The sequence below is a fragment of the Suncus etruscus genome, chromosome 16, assembly GCF_024139225.1.
Source record: "Suncus etruscus isolate mSunEtr1 chromosome 16, mSunEtr1.pri.cur, whole genome shotgun sequence".
Classification (NCBI taxonomy): Eukaryota; Metazoa; Chordata; class Mammalia; order Eulipotyphla; family Soricidae; genus Suncus; species Suncus etruscus.
In genome coordinates, this window is record NC_064863.1 from 75,970,624 (window position 1) to 75,992,975 (window position 22,352).

At 38.5% G+C, this 22,352-nt stretch overlaps 1 protein-coding gene across 1 annotated transcript in view; it reads left to right on the top strand.

Annotated features, from left to right (window-relative positions):
- Positions 1–304: 304 nt before the first annotated feature.
- PTPN13 (protein tyrosine phosphatase non-receptor type 13) overlaps positions 305–22,352 on the top strand; it is a 196,595-nt gene continuing 174,547 nt past the window's right edge. The window contains exon 1 of the mRNA XM_049789778.1: positions 305–419. Coding sequence (XP_049645735.1) covers positions 305–419 — 115 coding nt within the window. The remainder of the gene's footprint in view (positions 420–22,352) is intronic.

Below are 22,352 nucleotides of genomic sequence, written 5' to 3' on the forward strand. Positions count from 1 at the left end.
GGTTTCATTATCTTCACTTTGGTGCTTCTTGGCACAAACTAAGATACTGTCTTTTTCTCTTAAATAATCACTTGTTTCTGAGGTGGACTTTGCTGGCAAGGGCCAGTGGTTATTTTGAGGGTTTTCTTCCCTCTGATTCCTTGAATTCTATATAATTGTAAAATTATGTTTAGATTGAAATCATATTTAGAAATTAGGTAACTTGGCCTCTCTTCACCGATGTACTACTTTTGCTATCATGAGTGCAGCATAATTACTGATGTATAAAACCATTCTGTTGTTATTTTTTTTTTTTCTAGATAATATGCACGTCTCACTAGCTGAGGCCCTGGAAGTTCGGGGTGGACCACTGCAGGAAGAAGAAATATGGGCTGTATTAAATCAAAGTGCTGAAAGTCTCCAAGAATTGTTCAGAAAAGGTAAGTCTGTTACATACTGAGTATTTGCTATTAGGAATCCAAAGCATTTAACAAGGCAGAGTCTAAAGGAATATTAAAGAAATAATCTCTCTTACCTCACTCTGGGCTAAAAACGTTCAGATGTTATCTACATTCATTTGTATATCTTTTATGTGCCTAAGATTTTGACAGCCAGTAAACATATAAGAGTAATCAAAATGGAAAATCTCCCATGCCCATCTGTTTGGCACTTTACTTCAGTGTAGGAAAAAAGCTAGCATTAAAATATTTATAGCTGAGGATGTAGCTCAGCAGTTTGCTTTACATGCATGAAGTTTTGGATCTGGTTCCTGGCACTGTCAGAGTAGTATATATATATATATATATATATATATATATATATATATATAAAAGTAAGCAATGCAGCCATAACTAGGCTCCAAAGGATAGAACTATGTTACTTTCTAAGAATTCTATGAAAAGTGTTTGATCTGGGGATACAGAAGAAAATATTTTCCTGTACCAGACAAAACTCTCAGAGATTACTCATGGCTCTGTGCTCAGGAATTACTTCTGGTAGGCACAGGGGATGCTGCAGATAGAATGTAGTCAGCCACTTGCAAATCAAAAATTTTTGTATGCATTTTTTTTTTATTTTTGGGCCACACTGCTCAGGGGTCACTCCTAGCTATGCGCTCAGAAATTGCTCCTGTCTTGCAGGACCATATGGGACATTGGGGGATCAAACCGCTGTTTGTCCTAGGTTAGCATGTGCAAGGCAAATGTCCTACTGCTTGAGCCACCGCTCCAGCCCCCTTGTATGCATTTTTGAACTGAAAAAGTTCATCTCGTTCCATGACCAACCACCTATTTAGAAAAGGAGGTCAAATAGCTACACTTGTCTCAGGAAGGAATCAATATTGAAACACTAATTAAAATGAATTAATCTGGTATAAGTAACATGACAAATAGATGAGAATTTGATGGTAGCAATATTTTTCATCATATGGCCTCCTGGAATAGTAGCATTATTACCATTTGAAAATGTTTAGAGATGCGGAGACATCACAATAGACATACTGAATAAAACAAATATGCTGATGTAACCTAGCAATTTGTTTCGTAATAAATTATTAAGGAAATACTGATGCATGTTAAAACTCCTAACAGTTTTTGGGGACAGATGGTAAAGATTTGTTCTTGTGACTACTGTTTCCCTGTCCATGAACAGAAATGTAATAAACAAACAGTATTAGGCTCCACCCAGTTTTACAGCCTAGCCGTTTGAAGATATTCTATTGTAATTAAGGTAAACCTACATAAAATTTATTCATTTTTATCTAACACTACTTACCTAAAGTCTAATATTTTGCATAGCTCTTACTGTTTTTGTGTCTCTTTAAATTTCTGGGAAAAAATGTGTAGAGCAGAAAACCGGCATACTTTTGTAGGAAGCATAGGTTGTTGGCATTACTCAGACAAGTCGCCAATTGATATATAATAAACATCTTTTACGTGTGAGGTATTGTGTAGAAAATGTCATTTTTTGCCCTTAAGGGATCCATTCAACTGCAAGAGTAAAGTTTAGCACCTCAAAAACAGTGTGCCAAGTGAGTAACAGACAGTTAACTACTATGGAGGACAGAGAGATAATACCTTTTTATTATCCTGCTGGTAGAATCAACTGGACATGACTCATAGAATCTAAAGCTTGTTGTGTTCCGTAAACGCCTCTAAGTGATTTTCTTCTTTCAACTTCCATCATGCTTGCATGTCATGGACTTGTCATTAAGATATAACCTTTGTATAACATATTGGCACATTACTATAATAAGACTTACTGGAGGCTCCTTGAAATTAATTGTGGGCAGCTATGTTTTTAAACATTGTCATCAAATGGTCAAACATTGTTATCAAATGGTCTTTAACCTAATTTACAGTTATGTAAGTGTTATGGTAAATTTGAATTTTGCTTTTTTATATTTGGGCTGTGCTGAGGTCAAACCTGAGGCATTTCACATGTAAACAGCTTGTTCTACTATTACTACTGCTCCAGCTATCCTTCTTTTTACATTCTGGAGATTATCAGTTATTATGATCGCCAACTGAAATTTATCATAAAAGTTTTCTGCAGGGGTCAGTTAAAAACAACGACCTCCAAGAAGTCTTTTTTTAATTTAATTTTATTAAAGTGTATTTTTATCTAGTTTTGTTTCTGTTATATAAACTTTTCCTTTGGCACTCATAAATTACTTCCTCATATCTTTTAACTTATATGCCTTTCTGTGTCTTTGTAAATATATACAAGCAAACATGATCTTGGCATTCTTAGGAGAGTAGGAGCTGGAAATATGCATTTCCTCTTGGCCATTATTTAACTCAGATCAAAAAATTCTTTGAGCCTCTCAGTAGTTTAAGGCTTGCAACATTTTAAAAAAACAGTTGTTGTGAAGATCGCTCCTCATAAAAGCATAACTCGAAACTTGTAGATGATGGTAATGATGATAGTTCTAAAATTAGGTTTAAGATTAGGGTTATGCTTATTGTTAGGTCTAGGGTTTAGTTTCTTGCTGTTTGTATGATTTATTTTTAGAATTTCTTTTTTTTTTTTTTTGTTTTTTGGGCCACACCCGGTAATGCTCAGGGGTTACTCCTGGCTATGCGCTCAGAAGTCGCTCCTGGCTTGGGGGACCATATGGGACGCCGGGGGATCGAACCGCGGTCCGTCTCCTAGGCTAGCGCAGGTAAGGCAGGCACCTTACCTCCAGCGCCACCGCCCGGCCCCTATTTTTAGAATTTCTTAAGATTTATTATGATTTTTCCACATAATCTGTTTTTGTAGATATTCTAGAGAAATGAAAAGGATGTGTATTTTCTGTGTTTACTCTGTAACTTAACATGGTTTAAGTTTAAGCATTAAAATGATGGAATATGCAGTTGAAAAGAGCGCACAAAGATTCTGGTACTATTGTGATTGGTGTGGTGTGTAACATGGCATTCCTGAAATATGAGTACTATCACTGTATTTTAAAATCACAGTGCAAAAACAGGGAGGGGAATGTTATTAGCATGCTTAAGTAGTCCTACAACTGAAAAAATAATAAACAAAAATATAAAATGTTTCATAAATAATCTGTTGGCCCATAGTGCTTCCTTTGGGAATTCAAATATATAAGGAAGAAATATAGCAATTGTTTACCAAACACTTGACAAGTATGAAACTGTAGACCAAGATAAAATAAACAGGTGTTAAAATTCATTTTTTAAAATGACTTTTTAAACACCATGGTTAGAGGTTGTTCATAATAGAGCCAAGTTGTATATGATTAAGTTTAGACATACAATGTGCAACAAACACCCTTTAACATTTCACATTTCCTGCCACCAATGTCTTTGGTTTCCTTTTTACACTCCCTTCTGCCTTTCTGTTGGACAGACACCTCTCTCTCTCACTCTCTCTCTCCCCTCCATCTTCCTCTTCCCCCTCCCCTCTCCCTCCCTCCCTCCTTCCCTCCCTTCCTCCCTCCCTCTCTCTCTCCCTCTCTCTTCTCCATCTTCCTTTTCCCCCTCCCCTCTCCCTCCCTTCCTCCCTCCCTCCCTCCCTCTCTCTCTCCTCTCTCCATCTTCCTTTCCCCCCTTCCCTCTCCCTCCCTCCCTTCTTTCCTCCTTCCCTCCCTCCCTCTCTCTCTCCCCTCTCCATCTTCCTTTCCCCCTTCCCTCTCCCTCCCTCCCTCCCTCCCTCCCTCCCTCCCTCCCTCTCTCTCTCTTCTCTCTCTCCTTAAAGACACTGATTTGCAATGTTGTTACTGAAGGGGTATCATGCCTATATATCACTATCTCCTTTCAGCACCCAGTTCTTGTCCAGAGTTATCACTTCCATCTATCTTTGTAGTGGTCTCTTCTCTACAGTACCTGCATTCCCCCACTGTTTTGGGAAAGTTTCCTACCATGGACTGGTCCTCCTAATCCTCATCTTTATTGTTTTTGGATATTTACTACCGTACCACATTTTCTTATACTCCACAAATGAGTGAGACTATTCTATGTCAATCTCTTTCTCTGACTCATTTTGTTCAGCATGAGATCCTCCAAATCCATCCATTTATAAGCAAATTTCATTACTTCATTTTTTCCTAACATCTGCATTATATTCTATTGTGTAGTTTACCCAGTTTCTTTAGCCACTCATTAGTTCTTGGGTACTTGGGTTGCTCCTAGATTCTGCCATTTGTGAATAGTGCTACAATGAACCTAGGAATCAGAGAACTTTTCTATGTTGTGCTTTTGGACTCAAAGAGTATTGCTAGAAGTGGTATTGCTGGATAATATGGAGGAATATTGAGGAATATCCATATTGTTTAAAAAAAAAAAAGGCTGGACCATTTGACATTCCTACCAGCTGTGAATGAAGAATCCCTTTCTCCCCATATCTGTCGTGCCAGCACTAGTTGTTCTTGTTCTTTGTGATGTGTGCCAGTTATTGTTGTGTGAGATGATATCTCATTGTTGTTTTGATTTGTGTCTACCTAGTGATTAGAGATGTGGATCATTTATTCACGTGCCTTTTGGCCATCTTTATTTCTTTGTTGTGGAAATGCCCACTTTTGGTTAGATTTTTTTCTTGTTGAAATTCCTAACTAAATTTTAACAAATTGAATGTTATAGATAACCATTTAGTCCTAGGAATAAGATTGGTTTAACATTCATAATTCACTATAAACAATATATTTATAAACAAATAAACAATCATAAAAATTAAAACATTTATGAAAAATTCTGCATCTTCTCCTGAAAGAGTAAAGAGAAGAACAATGTTTCCTTCCTTCCATCAATAGTGCCCAGGTTCTTTTCCAGCCCCCAGACTGCCCCTTTCGCAGTCATGTAACAAATTTATATTTCATATTACATACCCCAACAAAACTTAATGAAATAAATTGGTGATAATTGCTGATTTTAACCAATGTTAATAAAGCAGTTCATTTAATATGACACACTGCCTATTCTCATTACATATATATGTAATTATATATGAATATATATATATAATTACATTCCCCTGCGTGCTTCTATGGCATATTTTTTTCTCACTCTTTTTCTTTTTTTAAAAATTTTTATTGGAACCATTGTGAGCTACAAAATTATTCATAGTTTGGTTTCAGACATAAAATGTTTCAGGGTCAATCCCACCAGTAGTGTTCCCAGAATCTATACGATATCACCATCCCCTGCCCCCCCCCCTACCCTGCCAGCATAACAGGGCTAGTTTAAGTTTTGATTATTAAAGTTTGGGTCTCATGATTTCATTGTTGTTGTTGACTTGAGCTTGGGTATTTAGTTCTTACCTTTCTTTCTTTTTTTTTTCTTGGTTTTTGGGCCATACCCGGTGACACTCAGGGGTTACTCCTGGCCATGTGCTCAGAAGTCGCTCCTGGCTTGGGGGACCATATGGGACACCGGGGATTGAACCGTGGTCCGTCCTAGGCTAGTGCTGGCAAGGCAGACACTTTATCTCTAGTGCCACCGCGTCGGCCCCTCTTACCTTTCTTAACACCAGCAATGCACCCGAGACCAAGAAGATTCAAAGATGTGAGATTTCAAATTATAACATGAAATTATTAGGAATCGGGAATATAAAGTCTCAACATTGTCAGTCATAGAAAATGCAAATTAAAAAGTGATAGTAATACTCACTTATTATGATATTTCCCAACTGGGGTCCATTCCATGAATGTTCTGGACATTCCAAGGGGGCCTCAGGTGAAAAATATAAATTGGAAGATGCTGCATAAAGATCAGAGTCAACAGGTGTAGGACTGAGGTCACAGGAAGGAAACAAGTGGGAAAGAGTTCATTGTCAGAAAAAGGTTAAGAAACACTGATCTTTAGAATGTTTAAAATTATGGCCAACTCTGAGAGATAGATAACACAGTGGTATGGCGTTTACCTTGCACGTGGGCAACCCGGGACGGATCTGGGTTCAATTCTCGGCATCCCATATGGTCCCCCGAGCCTGCCAGGAGCAATTTCTGAGCTAAGTGCCAGGAGTAACCCTGAGTGCCACCTGGTGTGGCCCCAAAATAAAATAAAATAAAATAAAATAAAATAAAATAAGGCCAACTATACCAAGAATGGGGCAAATGGAACTTTCAAATTCCAGTTACTAGCAGGTGCTTGCAAGAATATAAAATAATAGTTTAAGTATCAGGAAACTTAACTATGTTTTTCTTTTCTTTTCTTCTTCCTTCCCTTTCTTCCCTTCCTCCCCCTCCTTCCCTCCCTCCCTCCCTCCCTCCCTCCCTCCCTCCCTCCCTCCCTCCCTCCCTCCCTTCCTTCCTTCCTTCCTTCCTTCCTTCCTGCAAATGGGCCATACTCGGTAGTACTTAGTGGCTCTGTTCTCAGGAATCATTCCTGGCAGTGCTTAGAAGATCATGCCATATCAGAGACTGAAATCTCAGCCAAATACAAACAATCTCCTTAAACTCCTGTACCTCTCTGGCCTAAAAGAATTAAATATATGATTCTCATATTCACTTTTTCTTAGGTACTTATCTACCCACCCCTCAATGAAAATCGTAGGTATATAGAGCTGTATATGGATGTTCTTAATAACTTAATTTTCCATAATCAAATATGGAGGTGAATCAAAAACAACTTAATACTTTTACGTAATAAAAACCTATACAGGAATAAGCCAATGAATCATTGATATTTAAAAAACCATAAATTATTTCCAAAATAATTGTGCCAAAGTCAGGTTTATTAAAAATAAATCTGTATGATTCTAATCCAAAAGTATAAAAAATGCATACTAATGTATGTCATAAAGTAAATCATTGGTGCTTTGGCATAAGGAACATGAAAGAGTTGTAGGGATTACAAAAAGGATATGAGTTGGAGGAGTAGGTATTTATTATCTTGATAGTGGGCATTTTTCACAGATATGTGATATGCCAGAATAGCAAAGAAAATCTTATTATGTATATTTATTTTATGTCAGTTATGAGTTAAAGCTACTTAAGAAAACAGATGCTTAAAATTATTCAGATTTTGAATTTAGATTTTTTTTTAAGAGATTGAAGTTTTGTTTGAAAACAAAATGTCTTCTAGTCAAATACTGAATCTGATTTTCTTGAAGCACAGATTTAGTTTTCTCTTTGTTGGCCAAACAGGAAAAGCAATTATCCAGCTTTTTTTTCTTTGTTTACTTTTATATTTTTTAACATTCTTTAAAGAAAATGCATCAAGTAGTTTATATAGTTAAACATAATACATTTGTTTCCAGATAAGTGAGAGCAAAGTTACTATTGAAAAAAGAGTAGAAAGAAAAAAGAGAAGAAAGAAAATTAAAAAGAAAGATAAAGTATTGTAGAAAACACATTTGTGAAAATTATTGTATTTCCAATGACGTCATTAATACAAGAGCAGATGGGTTGGAGTGATAGCACAGTGGGTCGGGGGACAGAGCCAGGAGTAACTCCTGAGCACTACTGTGTGTGGCCCCAAAATAAACAATAACAACAAAAATAAAACAATAGAAGGTTTTAAAAGGTTTAGTAAGCTTTGTTAACTGTTCATTATTTTAAATTAATATGTTTCTATATGGATGACAGCATCAAATAAATGAAATTGTCCAGAAATTCAAGTATTTCTATTGATACTTTGACTTTTAGGTTATGTACTCAGTTGCCAGGCCTCCTTGGGAAGATATGGGGGGAGGGTGTCCATACATGCTTCAAAAAGCCTTGGTGATATCTGCCCAAATACCAACCTACCTGAAGTCTGATCAGATTGGTGCCCCTGAAGAGAATCGTGGAGGGGTGCTAAGTTGTTAGGACCATGGGCAAATGGTGATTCTCGGTGATGGAATGCAACAGCATGGGCTTGGCAGGGTGGGGGCTCGGCCTGCCTTCTTCTCCTGTGATTGGCAGCTTTCTGCTGTGTGAACAGTATACTCATGATTTTTCAATGCTTGGTTTATATCTCTTTCAAGAAAAGGGTGGGTCTCTGGAACTGGCCAGATGAAAACCTGGTGACTGCATTTGTGGGTGTGTTTGTAGTTCCAATTGACCACTTTTAAAAAGTAATTTACTTTAAGAGCCAGGGAAATAGCACAGTTGACTTATACACAAGCAAAATACACTTTGCTAGTGGGAAGCCCAAGTTCAGTCCCTCATACCTCATGATCCCCTGAGCACAACTAGAATGACTACTGGCACAGGACTGGCAGACCTAAACACTTCAGGATAAGCCCCTATCTAAGAATAGAATCGTAACAAGTATATATAAATTAAAGTGAGATCAAAATTTTAAAAAAATTATATGGCGTATGTGGTGGATTGAATTTTAATCTCAGAATATAAAAACCTTTTAAATCCTAACTTCCAGTACCTTAAAATATGATTATATTTGCAAATAATGTCTTTAAAGATATAAACAAATTAAAATGAGATTACTGGAACAGGTGAGTCCTACTCCAAAACTGACGATTCAAAGAGGGAAGGCCATGTAAAGACACAGCATTAGAGAGCTACAAACCATTGAGACAGTTTAAAAAACTAAGCCCTGGACTAGAGCTAGTACAATGGTTAGGGCATTGGCTTTGTACTCAGCTGACCCTTTTTGGTTCCCTGGCACCACATATGGTACCTAAGTCCCTCACCAGGAATGATCTCTGAATACAGAACCAGGAGTAAGCCTTGAACATCATGGGGTATGGAGAAAGAAAACTCAAAAAGCAAAAAGCAACTCCTCTTTGCTGGCACTTTGTTCTCAAATTTCTAGACCCCATAATTGTCAGAAAATTTATTTCTGTTTTAAGCCATCATTCTGTATTTGTAATCATAGCTTTAGAAAATTATTACAGAGTGAAAATATTTAAAGAAGATGTCCAACAAGGGGCCAGAGAAATAGCATGGAGGTAGGGCACTTGCCTTTCATGCAGAAGGATGGTGGTTCGAATCCCAGCATCCCATATGGTCCCCCGATCCAGCCAGGAGTGATTTCTGAGCATAGAGCCAGGAGTAATCCCTGAATGCAACTGGGTGTGACCCAAAAACCACAAAAAAAAAAAAAAAGATGTCAGACAATAAAATATGTAATGTCTAGGTTTATAAACTCAGTGTCTACTTTAAAGGATTACACAGATTTTCTCTTCTTTTTTATTTTAATAATATTTTTATTTAAACACCGTGATTACAAACATGATTGTAGTTGGGTTTCTGTCATAAAAAGAACACCCCCCTTCACCAGTGCCCCATCTCCACCCTCCCCCACTCCGTCTGTATTTGAAGTCTTTCTACACCCCTCACTCAATGACATTGTTATGATAGTTCTCAGCATAGTTATTTCTCTAACTAGATTTTCTCTTCTAAAACAAAAGAGTAATCGGGACAGAGAGCATGTTCAATTAAAAGCTGGAGATCCAGGTTCAATCTTTGCACTACATGGTCTCTTGAGAACTACTAGACATGGCCCTCTACCTCCCTGAATGCAGAGCCAGGAGTGGCCCCAAACTCTGTTGGTGTGGCCCAAACACCAAAGAAAGTAAAAAATGGTCTATTGTACATAGATGCCACTGAGATCATCTGGATCTTTAAAATGTAAGAGATTTCAGGCTCATGGAAGATTGGTTGAGAAGTTGAGCATACTTTAACATGCTTTCTAAGGGCCAGAGAGGTAGTACAGTGGGGTAAGGAACTTGCACAAAGCCCCAGAAACCCATATGGTTCCTCAAGCCCACAAGGAGTGATTCCTGAGTGCACAGCCAGATAAACTCTGAGCACCATTAGGTGTGGCCTCAAAACAAAACATGTTTTCTAGAAGTGAAAATGAGAGTAGTAAAAAGAGTAATATAAAAATATAATTAAAAGAGTAAGTAAAAATATAATGGTAGCAAATTTTTGAAAATTGGTAAAAGACATAGGGCCTCAAATTCTAGAAATTTAAGTCACAGTCAAGTAAAAATAAAACAAAAATTTCCACTTCTAAATAAGGAGATGATTGTCAAAATTAGTTTGATTGCAGACTGGATTGTTGTTGTTGTTTACCTTTTGGGGCCATATCTTCGATCAGAGCTACTTTATGTTCAGGCTTTACTTTTGGTGGTGCAGTTCCAGGGATCAGAAGAGACGGCTTCTCCATGGAAAGCAAGTGAACAGATGTTAGAGCTAGCACTCCAGCCCCAATAATGGACTACTTTTCTTCTGGCCTAACAATGGATTTCTTAAAGGCAACAAAATAATATCTTAAAACTGCTATGAAAATACTTGATAGTTAAAAAAATAGAATATAACACAACCTGGATCATTAGTAAATATCTAATATATAATAGCTATATATAAGCTTCAATACTTAAAATTTTCTACATTTTAGAAAGTCACACATGACTTGCATTTGTGAGACCCTTGGTTTGATTGAAAGGAAGGAAAGAAGATGGTAGAAAGGAATAAAGGAAAGAAGGAAGGAAAGAATTTCAATGTTGTATGTATTAGATATATAATTTTAATATGAAGTCAGCATTTAAAAGTACCAATAAGATGCAATTTTATTTATACATATCACACTCACAGCTAAGGCTTGTTTATAAACAAAAATTTTTCCTAACATTCAGACTTCATGACTTGTACTAATCAAATAGATTTATACACTCAGCTTGTTACCATATACTTAAAGTAATTCAATACTGCTCAAGTATTAAGTTAAAATTAAGAAATAGGATATTTTAATATAATAACATAGTACCTCAGATTGTTAACCATATTTCAGGTTTATTTTATTTTTTGGTTTTGCTTTTGTATTACACTGGCAGTGATCAGGAGCAACAGGTCTTCTGGATTTCTCTAGTAGAGGTTATGCTCAGGTGACCATTTGATGGCAGGGACTGAACCCAAGCATTCTGCATGCAAAGTCTGTGCTCCAGCCCTTCAGTTCTCATTCTAGTGCCATGTACAAGTTCTTAGAAACCACAGATGGTTCTGAAACGTACAGATAGAATTTGATGTCCTCTAAACCGTGATTCAAGAAAATGGTAAATACATTTTTGTGTAAAAATTGGGAGTATTAGCCATGAATAAACCCTCAAGGAATAAATTATTGAAACGTTAATTTTAGGGAAGAAGGAAATTAACCAGAAAGGAAAAGAAACATTGGAGAAGAAACGATCAATAAGCAAAATATTTAGCTTAGATGTAATTTTAGAATAAACATAAAACATCAATAATAGGCACATGTGCTCCTGGGCCCATACGTCCACATGTGTTGCCTGGGTACATGATGCCTGCATGTACGTATTGCTCACATCTCCCCTCTTGAGATGTGGACTTTTCTACTTTAACCAGGACTCTCCAATTTTAGAGAAGCCTATGCTCTCCTTTAAGCATGTTATTCTCTCTCTGTCCTCCTTCCCTCTCCTTCTTCCTCCTCAGAATTTCCAAATAAAATCTGTTTTTACTTAAAGAATATACCTATCAATAACAGTGGTATCAACATAAACATTTTAAGTAAATATAGAAAATTTTGTGAATTAAGTTATGACTAAATCTGTGTGCATGCAGCTTTTGAAAAGCCAAATCCTAACTAGGCTCTTTATACTAAATTACTAATTATGTACAATTATAATTGTGTTGATTAACAGGGTGTGTTGTCTCTGACAAGCTGCATCTTGCCCTACATTCATTAGGTCAGAATTAACAGGTCATTCAAGTTAAATGTGTTTGAACCAGATAAAATCACCCTATTTATTCCCTGGAAACAAGCTGTAAAACATGAAATTAATTTAATACCTAGCATTCTTAAAATGAGTAATAAACGTTGTTTAGCAAGTTTATGAAAGCACTTGTAGTTAACCACCCTCCCCCAGAGCAGACATAGTAGAGAAACCATGTAGAAGAACACCAAGCTTAGTGGATGAACATAATAATAACACAGAAGAGTCTATCAGTAGCAACCAGCTCTGTAACATCTTTAGAGATACCATGATGAGAATTAATTACCTCAAAGAAATAAAGCTGCAGATAGGTAATATAGCATAAAACTGTGAAAACAAAAATGAGAAAACTACAATTAGAGTAACAGAACTTAAGAGGATGGTAGGTTAATATCAAAACAAAACAAAATAAAATAAAAACTCAGTAGAAAGTTTCAGGAACTGTAAACAGAATACTCAACAACAGAGTAACAATAGCAGTGCATTTTAAGATGAAATGCTTGAAACCTCTTGAAAACAGCAGAAGATGAAAAAGAATCTAAAAAGAACAAGATGCTAGAGCAGCGTTTTTTTTCAACCACTGTGTCACGACACACTAGTATGCTGTGAGATACTGTCTGGTGTGCCATGGGAAAAATTACAGTTTCATCTGTAACATGTGGTTTTGGCTCACTAATAGACCAATCATTGGATTATTTCATAATAAAGTAATTATAAAATAATTTCTTTGGTTTTTTTGATTCCTATCCAAGAGAGTTACTTTATATATAGTCAATATAGGCATAGAGTTAAAAAATTTTTTAACATTTTCTAATGGTGTTGTGCCTTGTGCTTTTTTTTTTTTATGAGAAAAGTGTGCCTTTGCACAAAAAGGTTGAAAAACATTGTGTTAGAGAACTGTGAAATAAAGAGTTCAAGAGGAACAACATAAGAATCATTGGAGTCTCTGTTCCAAAAAGGTGAATTCAAAACAAATGACTAGTTATAGAAATAATAAGAATTCCCCAGAGTTGAAGAATGTGGGTACCTAGATTCAAGAGGTCCAAAGAAGCTAGTGAAAATAGAGCCACATATTAAAAAAAAAAAAAGACACACTAAAATTGAAAGGCAGTACCCAAACTGAGCCAAAATACTGGAAGCTGGAAGATCAAAGAAGAACTTTCATATAAAAGAACTCTGTAAGATTCACAGAAGATCTTTCAAATGAGACTGTACAGGGCAGAGGAGAATGGTGCAATCTAGGAAAAGAATATAGAAACAACTCTCCAGAAGTCCATCTAACTATTTTGTTTTTCAGATTTGAAGGAATAATACAAAGCTATATGGGCAGTCATTAGCTTATACAGCTCATAATCTTGAAACCAGTTTTGTAAGAAGCATTAAAGAAGCTTCTTTTTTTTTAATTTTAAAGGCAAACTACATTAACACGTATAACTTGCACAAGTGATAGCAAAAATGCCTTCCTCTGAATAATCTCACTTGGGCCAGAGTGATAGTACAGTAGTAAGGCATTTGCCTAGCACATGGTCAACCTAGGTTTCATCTCTGGCATCCTATATGATTTCTTGTCCACCAGAAGTGATTTTGAAGCCTGTTGAGTGTGGCCCATGAGCAAACAAACAAAAAGAAAGCTCAATAATCTCACTCAGTAAATAGACATGAAAGCATGAAAGAGGATATGATAGCAACAAAGTAATAGTTGGAGACTTTAATACTCCTCTACCACTACTGAAAAAATAAATCAACTAGATAAAACCAACAAGGAAATACTGGCCTGGAAGAAAGAAATGGAGGACATGGGCTTTAGCGAACATATTTAATACCCTCGTTCCCTAAAAAAATGAGTACACACTCTTCATTGTATGCGTAACATTTTGCAAGACAGACCACGTACAATCAAGGAGACAGAAATCATATCAGCTATACTCTCAGGCCATAATGTGTTGAAAATGGAAATTACAGAAAAGGAAAAAATTAAACACTTGGAAATTAAACCAAAAATGAATGAATTAAAAGACATTGAGCTCCTAGCTAATCTAGCAGTACTACTCCTAGGAATATACCCACGGATCACAAAAACAATAAAATAATGCCCTTTGCACTCCCATGTTAATTGCAGTGTTAATTCCAATAGCCAGAATCTAGAAGCAACCCACATATCCAGCAACAGATGTGTGGCTAAAGAAACGGTGGCACATCTACACAATGGAATACTATGCAGTTATTAGAAAAAAATGTATGAAGAGCCAGAGCAATATCACAACAGTAAGGCAATTGCCTTGCACACGGCCAACACAGTATGGAACCCTGTTTGAATTCTGGCATCCCGTATGGTCCCCTGAGCCTGCCAGGAGTGACTTCTGAGTGCAGAGCCAGGAGTAACCCCTGAGCGCTGCTGGGTGTGACCCCAAAAGACAAAAACAAACAAAAATGAGAGAAATTTGTCTATACTTAGATGGATATGGAGATTTTTATGTTGCGTGAAATAAGTCCAAGGGAGAGATATAAGCACAAATTAGTCTTACTCATTTGTGAGATTTAAGAAAATCCCACAATAGACACAATAGAGATGAGGTCCGGAAGGATGAGCCCATAATACAAAACTTACCACAAAAAGTGATAAGTGCAGTTAAAGAAATAACTACACTAACAACTACTATGACAATAATAGAGAAATTCAATGTCTGTCTTGAAGACAAGCAGGGGATGGGAGAGGAGGGAAATGGGGGACATTGATCGTGGGAAAGTTGAATTGAGCTCCTGGGAGAGGGTGTGTATTTTATGGCTGAAATCCAATTACAAACATGTCTGTAACCAAAAATCAATCAATAAAAATAAAAATAGAAAAAACGTTGATTAATATTAAAGTCCCCCAAAAGACCATTAAAAAAAAGACTACTAAAGAATAGATGGTACATGGTATGATGAAGAGATATTAAAGTAAATAGGGTGCTTGCTTTAAACCCAGGCAACCCAGGTTCAGTTCCTGGCTCTACATAAAATCCCTTGAGCTCTTCCAGGAGCACCATCCTGATTATCATTTTGAGCACGAGCCAGGGGTAAGCCATGAGTACTGCCAAGTGTGACCTAAAAACAAAACCCAAGCAAAGCAACATATAGTACAGGGAGCAACAGGTAGCCAAAAATAACAGAACCAAAGAATTGGTCTATACAGCTGTGCATCAACTTGTCTGTGGTGGAAGTATGTTGAGTTACATTAGAAGCAGACTAGATGTGTTGTGAGAATGATATATACATGAAAGTGTCATTAACAGTCTTATAAACAAAACAAACAACTATTTTATGCCTTTTTTTTTGGCCACACCCAATGGCACTCAGGGTGGCTCTGCACTCAGAAATCACTCCTGGCAAGCTCGGGGGACCATATAGGATACAAGGAATCGAACCCGGGTCTGTCCCAGGTTGGCCGAGATGCAAGACAAATGCCCTACCATTGTGCTATCTCTGGCCCCCAAGACTTATGCTATTCTTTATATTGGTTAATTGACAGAAATAGGCAAGTAAAAAATTGTAGCTTTAGTGAGTTATTATGGGAGCCCCTGCCTGCAGGGACACCAATTAAGATGTGGTTATTCTTTCTCGGAGAGAGATCATGCATGTACAAAGACAATGACAGACATGGACACAGACAAAAGTGGGAAAAGGATCCCAGATCCAAATCCCCTTATTGAAACTCAAGGCCCGGCTTATTTACTTTTTGCGGGCACAGTTCTGCTCGTAAATATGTCGATAGGGAATGGATACGTTGAACAGGCCAGAACGTTCAGATAACAGGACCATCGACAAGTGAGACGGAACGTACAGATAGTGAGAGCCAGGGGTGCACTGATAATGGAGCCCATTTTGGGCAGGTCGGAATGTACAGATAACGGGGACCTCATAATTTAGACTCACTTTCCCAGGACCAAAATTCTGTGCCTTCTTTGTTTCTGTACAAGCCTTAAATCTTAAATGTTTTACATTTATTTCTCAAAGCTGCCTGCTTTTACAGCTCCGCTTGTTGCAGAGGCCTGGTTTTAGCCAAGTTCTGTGTTTGTCACAAGGCCCTGCTTTTTAGCTAAGTTTTCTGCCTGTTATAAGGGCTCCCGTCAAGTTAGAATATCATTTTGTTGTTTCTAGTAATGACGGTGATTCTTATTTCTTGGATAGATGACATCATATCTGAATCCCTAGGAAACTTTAAGAAAATACTGTGCAGTGTATAGAAACAAGATCTTATCTACTAGAGATAAGAACCCATAAAGTTTATAATACAGGGGCACCTCCCATCCTGAACATTTGTCATGGGAACTTGACTTAAACCTCACGTGATCAGACATTGACCATCCAACCCTGAGCCCTGGATCCAAACCTTAAAGCTGACACAGTTCCTTGAAATAGTACCAGGAATCAAACTCACCTAGGGGAGTCTCTAATGCAGCTCTGGCACCAACTTGCACCAGGGTTTGTTCATGGGACGTTTCTGAGGACAACAAAACAGCAACAACTTGATCTAAAGGCAGGTTGCCCCACCTCATCATCTAACGGTGAGATGAAATCAGAAGACACTCCATCCTTTGATCTGTGCAAAAACCAAAATCACTAAATACAGAAGATTGACTGCAACAACTATGCCTGAGCAGAACTTCTGGAACCATAAAGAAAAACTGAGTCATAGACTTCATCCTAGGACCTGTGCAAAAACCAAGATCTCTAATTACAGAAGACTGACTTTGATAACCACACCAAGTAGAATGTTCTCTGCGAACATAAATAGACTTCGGGGTTCAACAATGAACATGGCCAGAGCCTTTAGTCAATCTTATGACAGTATGCTTCAAGAATGGAGAAACCCTGTATCTCTTAGGCCAAAGGAATTTCCTTTCTAGTTTTTCCTAGTTTACCTATGCAAAAAAATAAAAATAAAGCTTGTTCTGCCTCATAAATTAAGGGAAAAAAGTGGATGGTAGGTACTAGTGGTAAACAGACCCACGAACATTGAGTGGAAATAAAAATTATCAGACCTAAATACCCAACCCAAAGTCAATGACAATAGAATCAAGGGACCCAAACACAACAAGCTATACATAAAAGGGACCTGTTAACACTGGTAGTCCAGGGGGCTAAGGGCAGAGGTAAGGGAAGCATGCATTTGAACAGGGGTGGAGGGAGATTGATACTGGTGGCGGGAATTGCCCTAATTCACTGTCACTATGTACCTTAAATATAACTGTGAAAGACTTGTAATTCACATTGGTCCCAATAAAAAAAATAAAGTTGGATGGTCAATGGAACCAAAGGAAAACAAAGAAAAATTATATCAAAGGAGTAAAGTGAGTAGGTTCCTTAGATTATTCTAAAAATGCTAGGAAGAAATAAAGAAATTGACTATTGTTTCTTTCATGGTGTGTGAATGAGGTCAGGTAGGTTTGCTGAAGGAAAAAGCAAATTCCTTTTTATTTTTTTACTGTAATTCTTTATTAATGTATGTTTTGGGCAAATGTGTTGTGACAAAAGCTCTGCCTTTCCAGGGTACAGTAACCATATTTAGTAAAAATTATTCTTCTATGGCCTCATTTTAATTTTTTATTAATTTTTTAATTTTTATTGTGATCAAAGTGAATTACAAATTTTCCACAGTAATATTTAAGGCAATGGTAGCAATGAATGAGGAGCATTCCCACCATCAGTGTAATCCTCCCTCCACTCCTGTTCCCAGCATGCATTCCATATCTCCCTCCTTTGCCCCCTGCAATGCTAGTGTAACTGTTCCCCACTTGTACAGCTTGTTGTAGATTGGGTATCGATTCTGTTGTCGTTGACTTTGGGTTTGGTGTTCAAGTGTGATCGTTTTTTATTTTCTTTAAATGTCTGGTCTTGGTATCATCCATTTTTCCTCCTCAAATTATGAGGGTGAACAATATGAATCCAGTTATGTGGTTCTGTTGAAAAGAAAAGATAAGGGAAAAGGGAATGAAAAACAAAAGCAAAAACAAAACAAACAAAAAATTGGAGGTGTAAATATCCATTTAGAAGAAGAAAGGGAAAAAAGAACAAAGTAACAAAACAAAACCAGCAAAAGCAAAAGTAAAAAACAATAGGCTGTAACAACAAAAATACAAAAAGAATTAAAAAAGAACAAACCAAAAACCCAAACCATCAACTACGAGGAAACAAACATATAGCAAAATCAAACAAAAACAACAACAATGAAAAAAAAACCACTATAAAAAACAAAACAGTACATAGGGGACCACATATTCTAGCAGCCCTGGGGGTGAGGTAAGTGGATATGGGAGATAGGACAAAAACAGAGGTGAGGGGCCCGGAGAGATAGCACAGCGGCGTTTGCCTTGCAAGCAGACGATCCAGGACCAAAGGTGGTTGGTTCAAATCCCGGTGTCCCATATGGTCCCCCGTGCCTGCCAGGAGCTATTTCTGAGCAGACAGCCAGGAGTGACCCCTGAGCACTGCCGGGTGTGGCCCAAAAACCAAAAAAAAAAAAAAAAACAGAGGTGAAGGGAAGACAATTTGGTGATGGGAATCCCCCCTGATGTTATGTAAATATTTAACTAAAATATTATTGTCAACATGTAAACCACTATGATCAAAATAAAAATTATATTATAAAAAAAAACAGTAAAAAAGAAACCCCAAACCAGCAACTACATAAAAAGGTTTGTGTTTCTCCTCCTCCTCCTCCCCCTCCTCCTCCCCCTCCTCCTCCCCCTCCTCATCCTCCTCCTCCCCTTCCTCTCCTCCTCCTTTCCCCTCTCACTCGTCCTCCTCCCTCTCCTCTTTGTCCTCCTTGTCCTCCCCCTCCTCCCCCTCGTCCTCCTTCCCCCTCCTTATCCTTCCCTCTCTCACTCCTCCTCCTCCTTCCCTCTCTCACTCCTCCTCCTCCCTCTCCTCCTCCTCCCCCTCCTCTTTGTCCTCCCCCTCCTCGTCCTCCTCGTCCTCCTTCTCATCCTTCTTCCTCTCCTCCTCCTCTCCCCCCTTCTCCTTTTGCAAAGGTACAGTAAATATTGGGGAAATTAAAACGGGAATTCCCTTGGCCCATGAGATACAGGGTTACTCCATCTGTGAAGCATACTGCCATGGGAATCTCCATACACACTCATTTTCACACCCCGAGGCCTTTTCATGGTTCCAGGAAAATTTCTGCTCATTTGTGGATGATGACATCACACCTTATTGCTAGAAATCTTGTAATTTGTGTAGGTCGTAGGAAGAAGGCTAGGAGAGAGTTTTCCTTTACGGTTCTAGAATTTCTGTCCATCACTTTGTTATAATCAGTCTTCTGTAATTGGTGGTCTTGGTTTTCGCTCAGATCCTAGGACAAAGCCTAGGATAGAGTCTTTCAGTATGGTTCCAGAGATTCTGCTCAGTCGCAGTTGTCAAAGTCAGACCTCTGGAGTTAGAGATCTTGGTTTTTGTATGAATCCTAGGCTGAAGCCTAAGCTAGGAACTTTCTCATTAGTCCCTTGATAGGTTCTGTCCAGTCCATGTTTGTCAAAACCAGTCTTCTGTACTTAGCGATTTTGGTTTTTGTATAGAGCGAAGGATGACATGTCTCCTGATTGCATCATATCGTTAGGTGATGAGATAGGGCAGCCCTCTCTTAAATCAAATTGTTGCCGTTTCCTCATGTCAGGATTTCATATCAATACTGGTGCATGTTGGTGCCAGAGAAGTATTAGGAATTTTCCCAGAGGAGTTTTGGTTCCTGGTGCTGTTGCTGGGACCTCTGTCATTTCCATGTCTCAGATCTGGGGTTCTGGGTTGGATGGTTGCTGTCGAATCACAAGGAGTCTAAGTTGGGTCCACATGACACATGTTCAGGGTGGGAGGTGTTCCTGTATTATAAAAAGTATGGGTTCTTATCCCTAGTAGATAAGAGCTTGTTTCTGTGCATAAGATTTCCCCTAATTTAGAGTGCCTATGCAAAAGGGGATGCTGCCATATTAAATTGCTGGTGGATTTGGAGATAAGAATGATAGCCTACACAATCTCTGTGCCCTGGTTTTGACCTGAGATTTTATCCCAGACAAGACTTTTTTATTGCAGGTTTTTGTACCAAGCAGAACCAAAACAGCTGAAGTTGAAGGGAAAAGAGAAAAAATATATATGTATGTAATAGAGGAAATAAATATAAATAAGTTTTTAAAAAGGAATTATGGGGTGAGTAATGGCACAAGTGGCAAGGCCAGTGCATGCCCGTGCCATCCCAGGACCACTGTTTGATCCCCCAGCATCCCATATAGTCTCCCAAGCCAGGAGCAATTTCTGATTGCATAGCCAGGAGTAACCCCTGTCACCAGGTGTGGCCCAATAACCAAAAATAAATAAATAAATACAATTAAAAGGGATTAAAAATGCTATGTAAGAGGCTAACTTACATTTTGTAATAAACAAACTAAAAGGTATTATTGTAGAGGTATTAAACATGTAAAGGAAATATAGCTTCCCCCATGAAATCTTTTGAGATTTTCTTGCTTGAGGGTGAAATCCTGGGCAATTTTTTTTTTATCACACATTGTGTCTTACTGCATTTGAGAAATCATTTGCAGCCATAAGGGATCAGGCTGTGTCCTTGGGCTGGGGGTCCTTCTGGGGCTGAATCGGTAGCATGCAGCAGTCCACAATCGGAGAGTGAGACTTCTTCTCACTTTGGTCAGGAGTGTTGGTTGTAGTTTCTTGCCAAGGCATGAGATGTGGGGCTGAGAGGGTGTCCTTTCAGTTTGGGAGCTTGATGGTGGTTTATTGGGGGCAGGAGGTTGGTCTCAGTACCTAATGGGTTAAGAACTGAGGGTAAAGAGGGTTAAATAAGGAAGGATAATGGATCAGGATTGGGGAATGAGAGGATAGAAGGATTTCTGAAGGGGAGGGGAGTGATATAATATATTAGAGGGGTTATATACATTTTAGGCATGGATTGTTTACATTTTAGGTTTGGCAATCCGAGAGGAGTCCACTGTCTACAAACCCATACCCATGTAAAGACAGACATTATTATTCTATTCTTAGGTTATTGTGGGAGGCCTGACCCTCATAGACTGAATCTGAGCTCTTAAGAAATAATTGAGCTAAAAAACGATAATTGATTAAGATATGGTTTAGGAGAGAAAGAAGGGGAAAAAAAGGTAAAAGATAAGTGAAAAGAAGTAAATACGGTAAAAATAAGTTAAAGAAGATTGGGCTGATGCATTGGTGTTGGATAATTTTCCACTTTCAAGGCTCTTCATCTCTGATGGAAGTGGTCTTTACTAAATGAAGGTTTCAGGCTTATGTAGTGGCTGGAGCTTTAGGGATAAGCACAATTTTCGTGTCTAGAGTACTAAGCTGTGTGGTGGTGGTGACTATAAGATCTGGCTACCCTATGTAGTATTGTCTGCTGCATCTTAAGTATAGAGGTACCTTTCTTAAGGAGCAAATGACAGTGAGGGCTTTATTTAACATAGATTGAATTAAGAATAAGAGAGGTAAAGAAGAAGTAGAGGGAAAAGAGAAAGTTGAGAGAAAAAAAAAGAGGTAGTGATTTACAAAAACATGTTTGATGCGTGGGACCTGTAACATAAGTCTGTGGTGCACCATTGACTTCCAGTGGTCTGAATGTTCATATGCTTTGTGTCCTAATAGAAAACATAAACAAATTAATCTCTTCAAGGCGTGTCTCGCTGGGGCTGTGAGTTTTCTGTTGGAGTTGTGGATTGTGCTGGTTTCTTTGCTTGGCAGACACTTGGGGGCCTCCCCAGGCATCCCCTGACGGCTTGCCTCGGCTGAGGCGTGTCTCGCTGGGGCTGTGAGTTTTCTGTTGGAGTTGTGGATTGTGCTGGTTTCTTTGCTTGGCAGACACTTGGGGGCCTCCCCAGGCATCCCCTGACGGCTTGCCTCGGCTGAGGCGTGTCTCGCTGGGGCTGTGAGTTTTCTGTTGGAGTTGTGGATTGTGCTGGTTTCTTTGCTTGGCAGACACTTGGGGGCCTCCCCAGGCATCCCCTGACGGCTTGCCTCGGCTGAGGCGTGTCTCGCTGGGGCTGTGAGTTTTCTGTTGGAGTTGTGGATTGTGCTGGTTTCTTTGCTTGGCAGACACTTGGGGGCCTCCCCAGGCATCCCCTGACGGCTTGCCTCGGCTGAGGCGTGTCTCGCTGGGGCTGTGAGTTTTCTGTTGGAGTTGTGGATTGTGCTGGTTTCTTTGCTTGGCAGACACTTGGGGGCCTCCCCAGGCATCCCCTGACGGCTTGCCTCGGCTG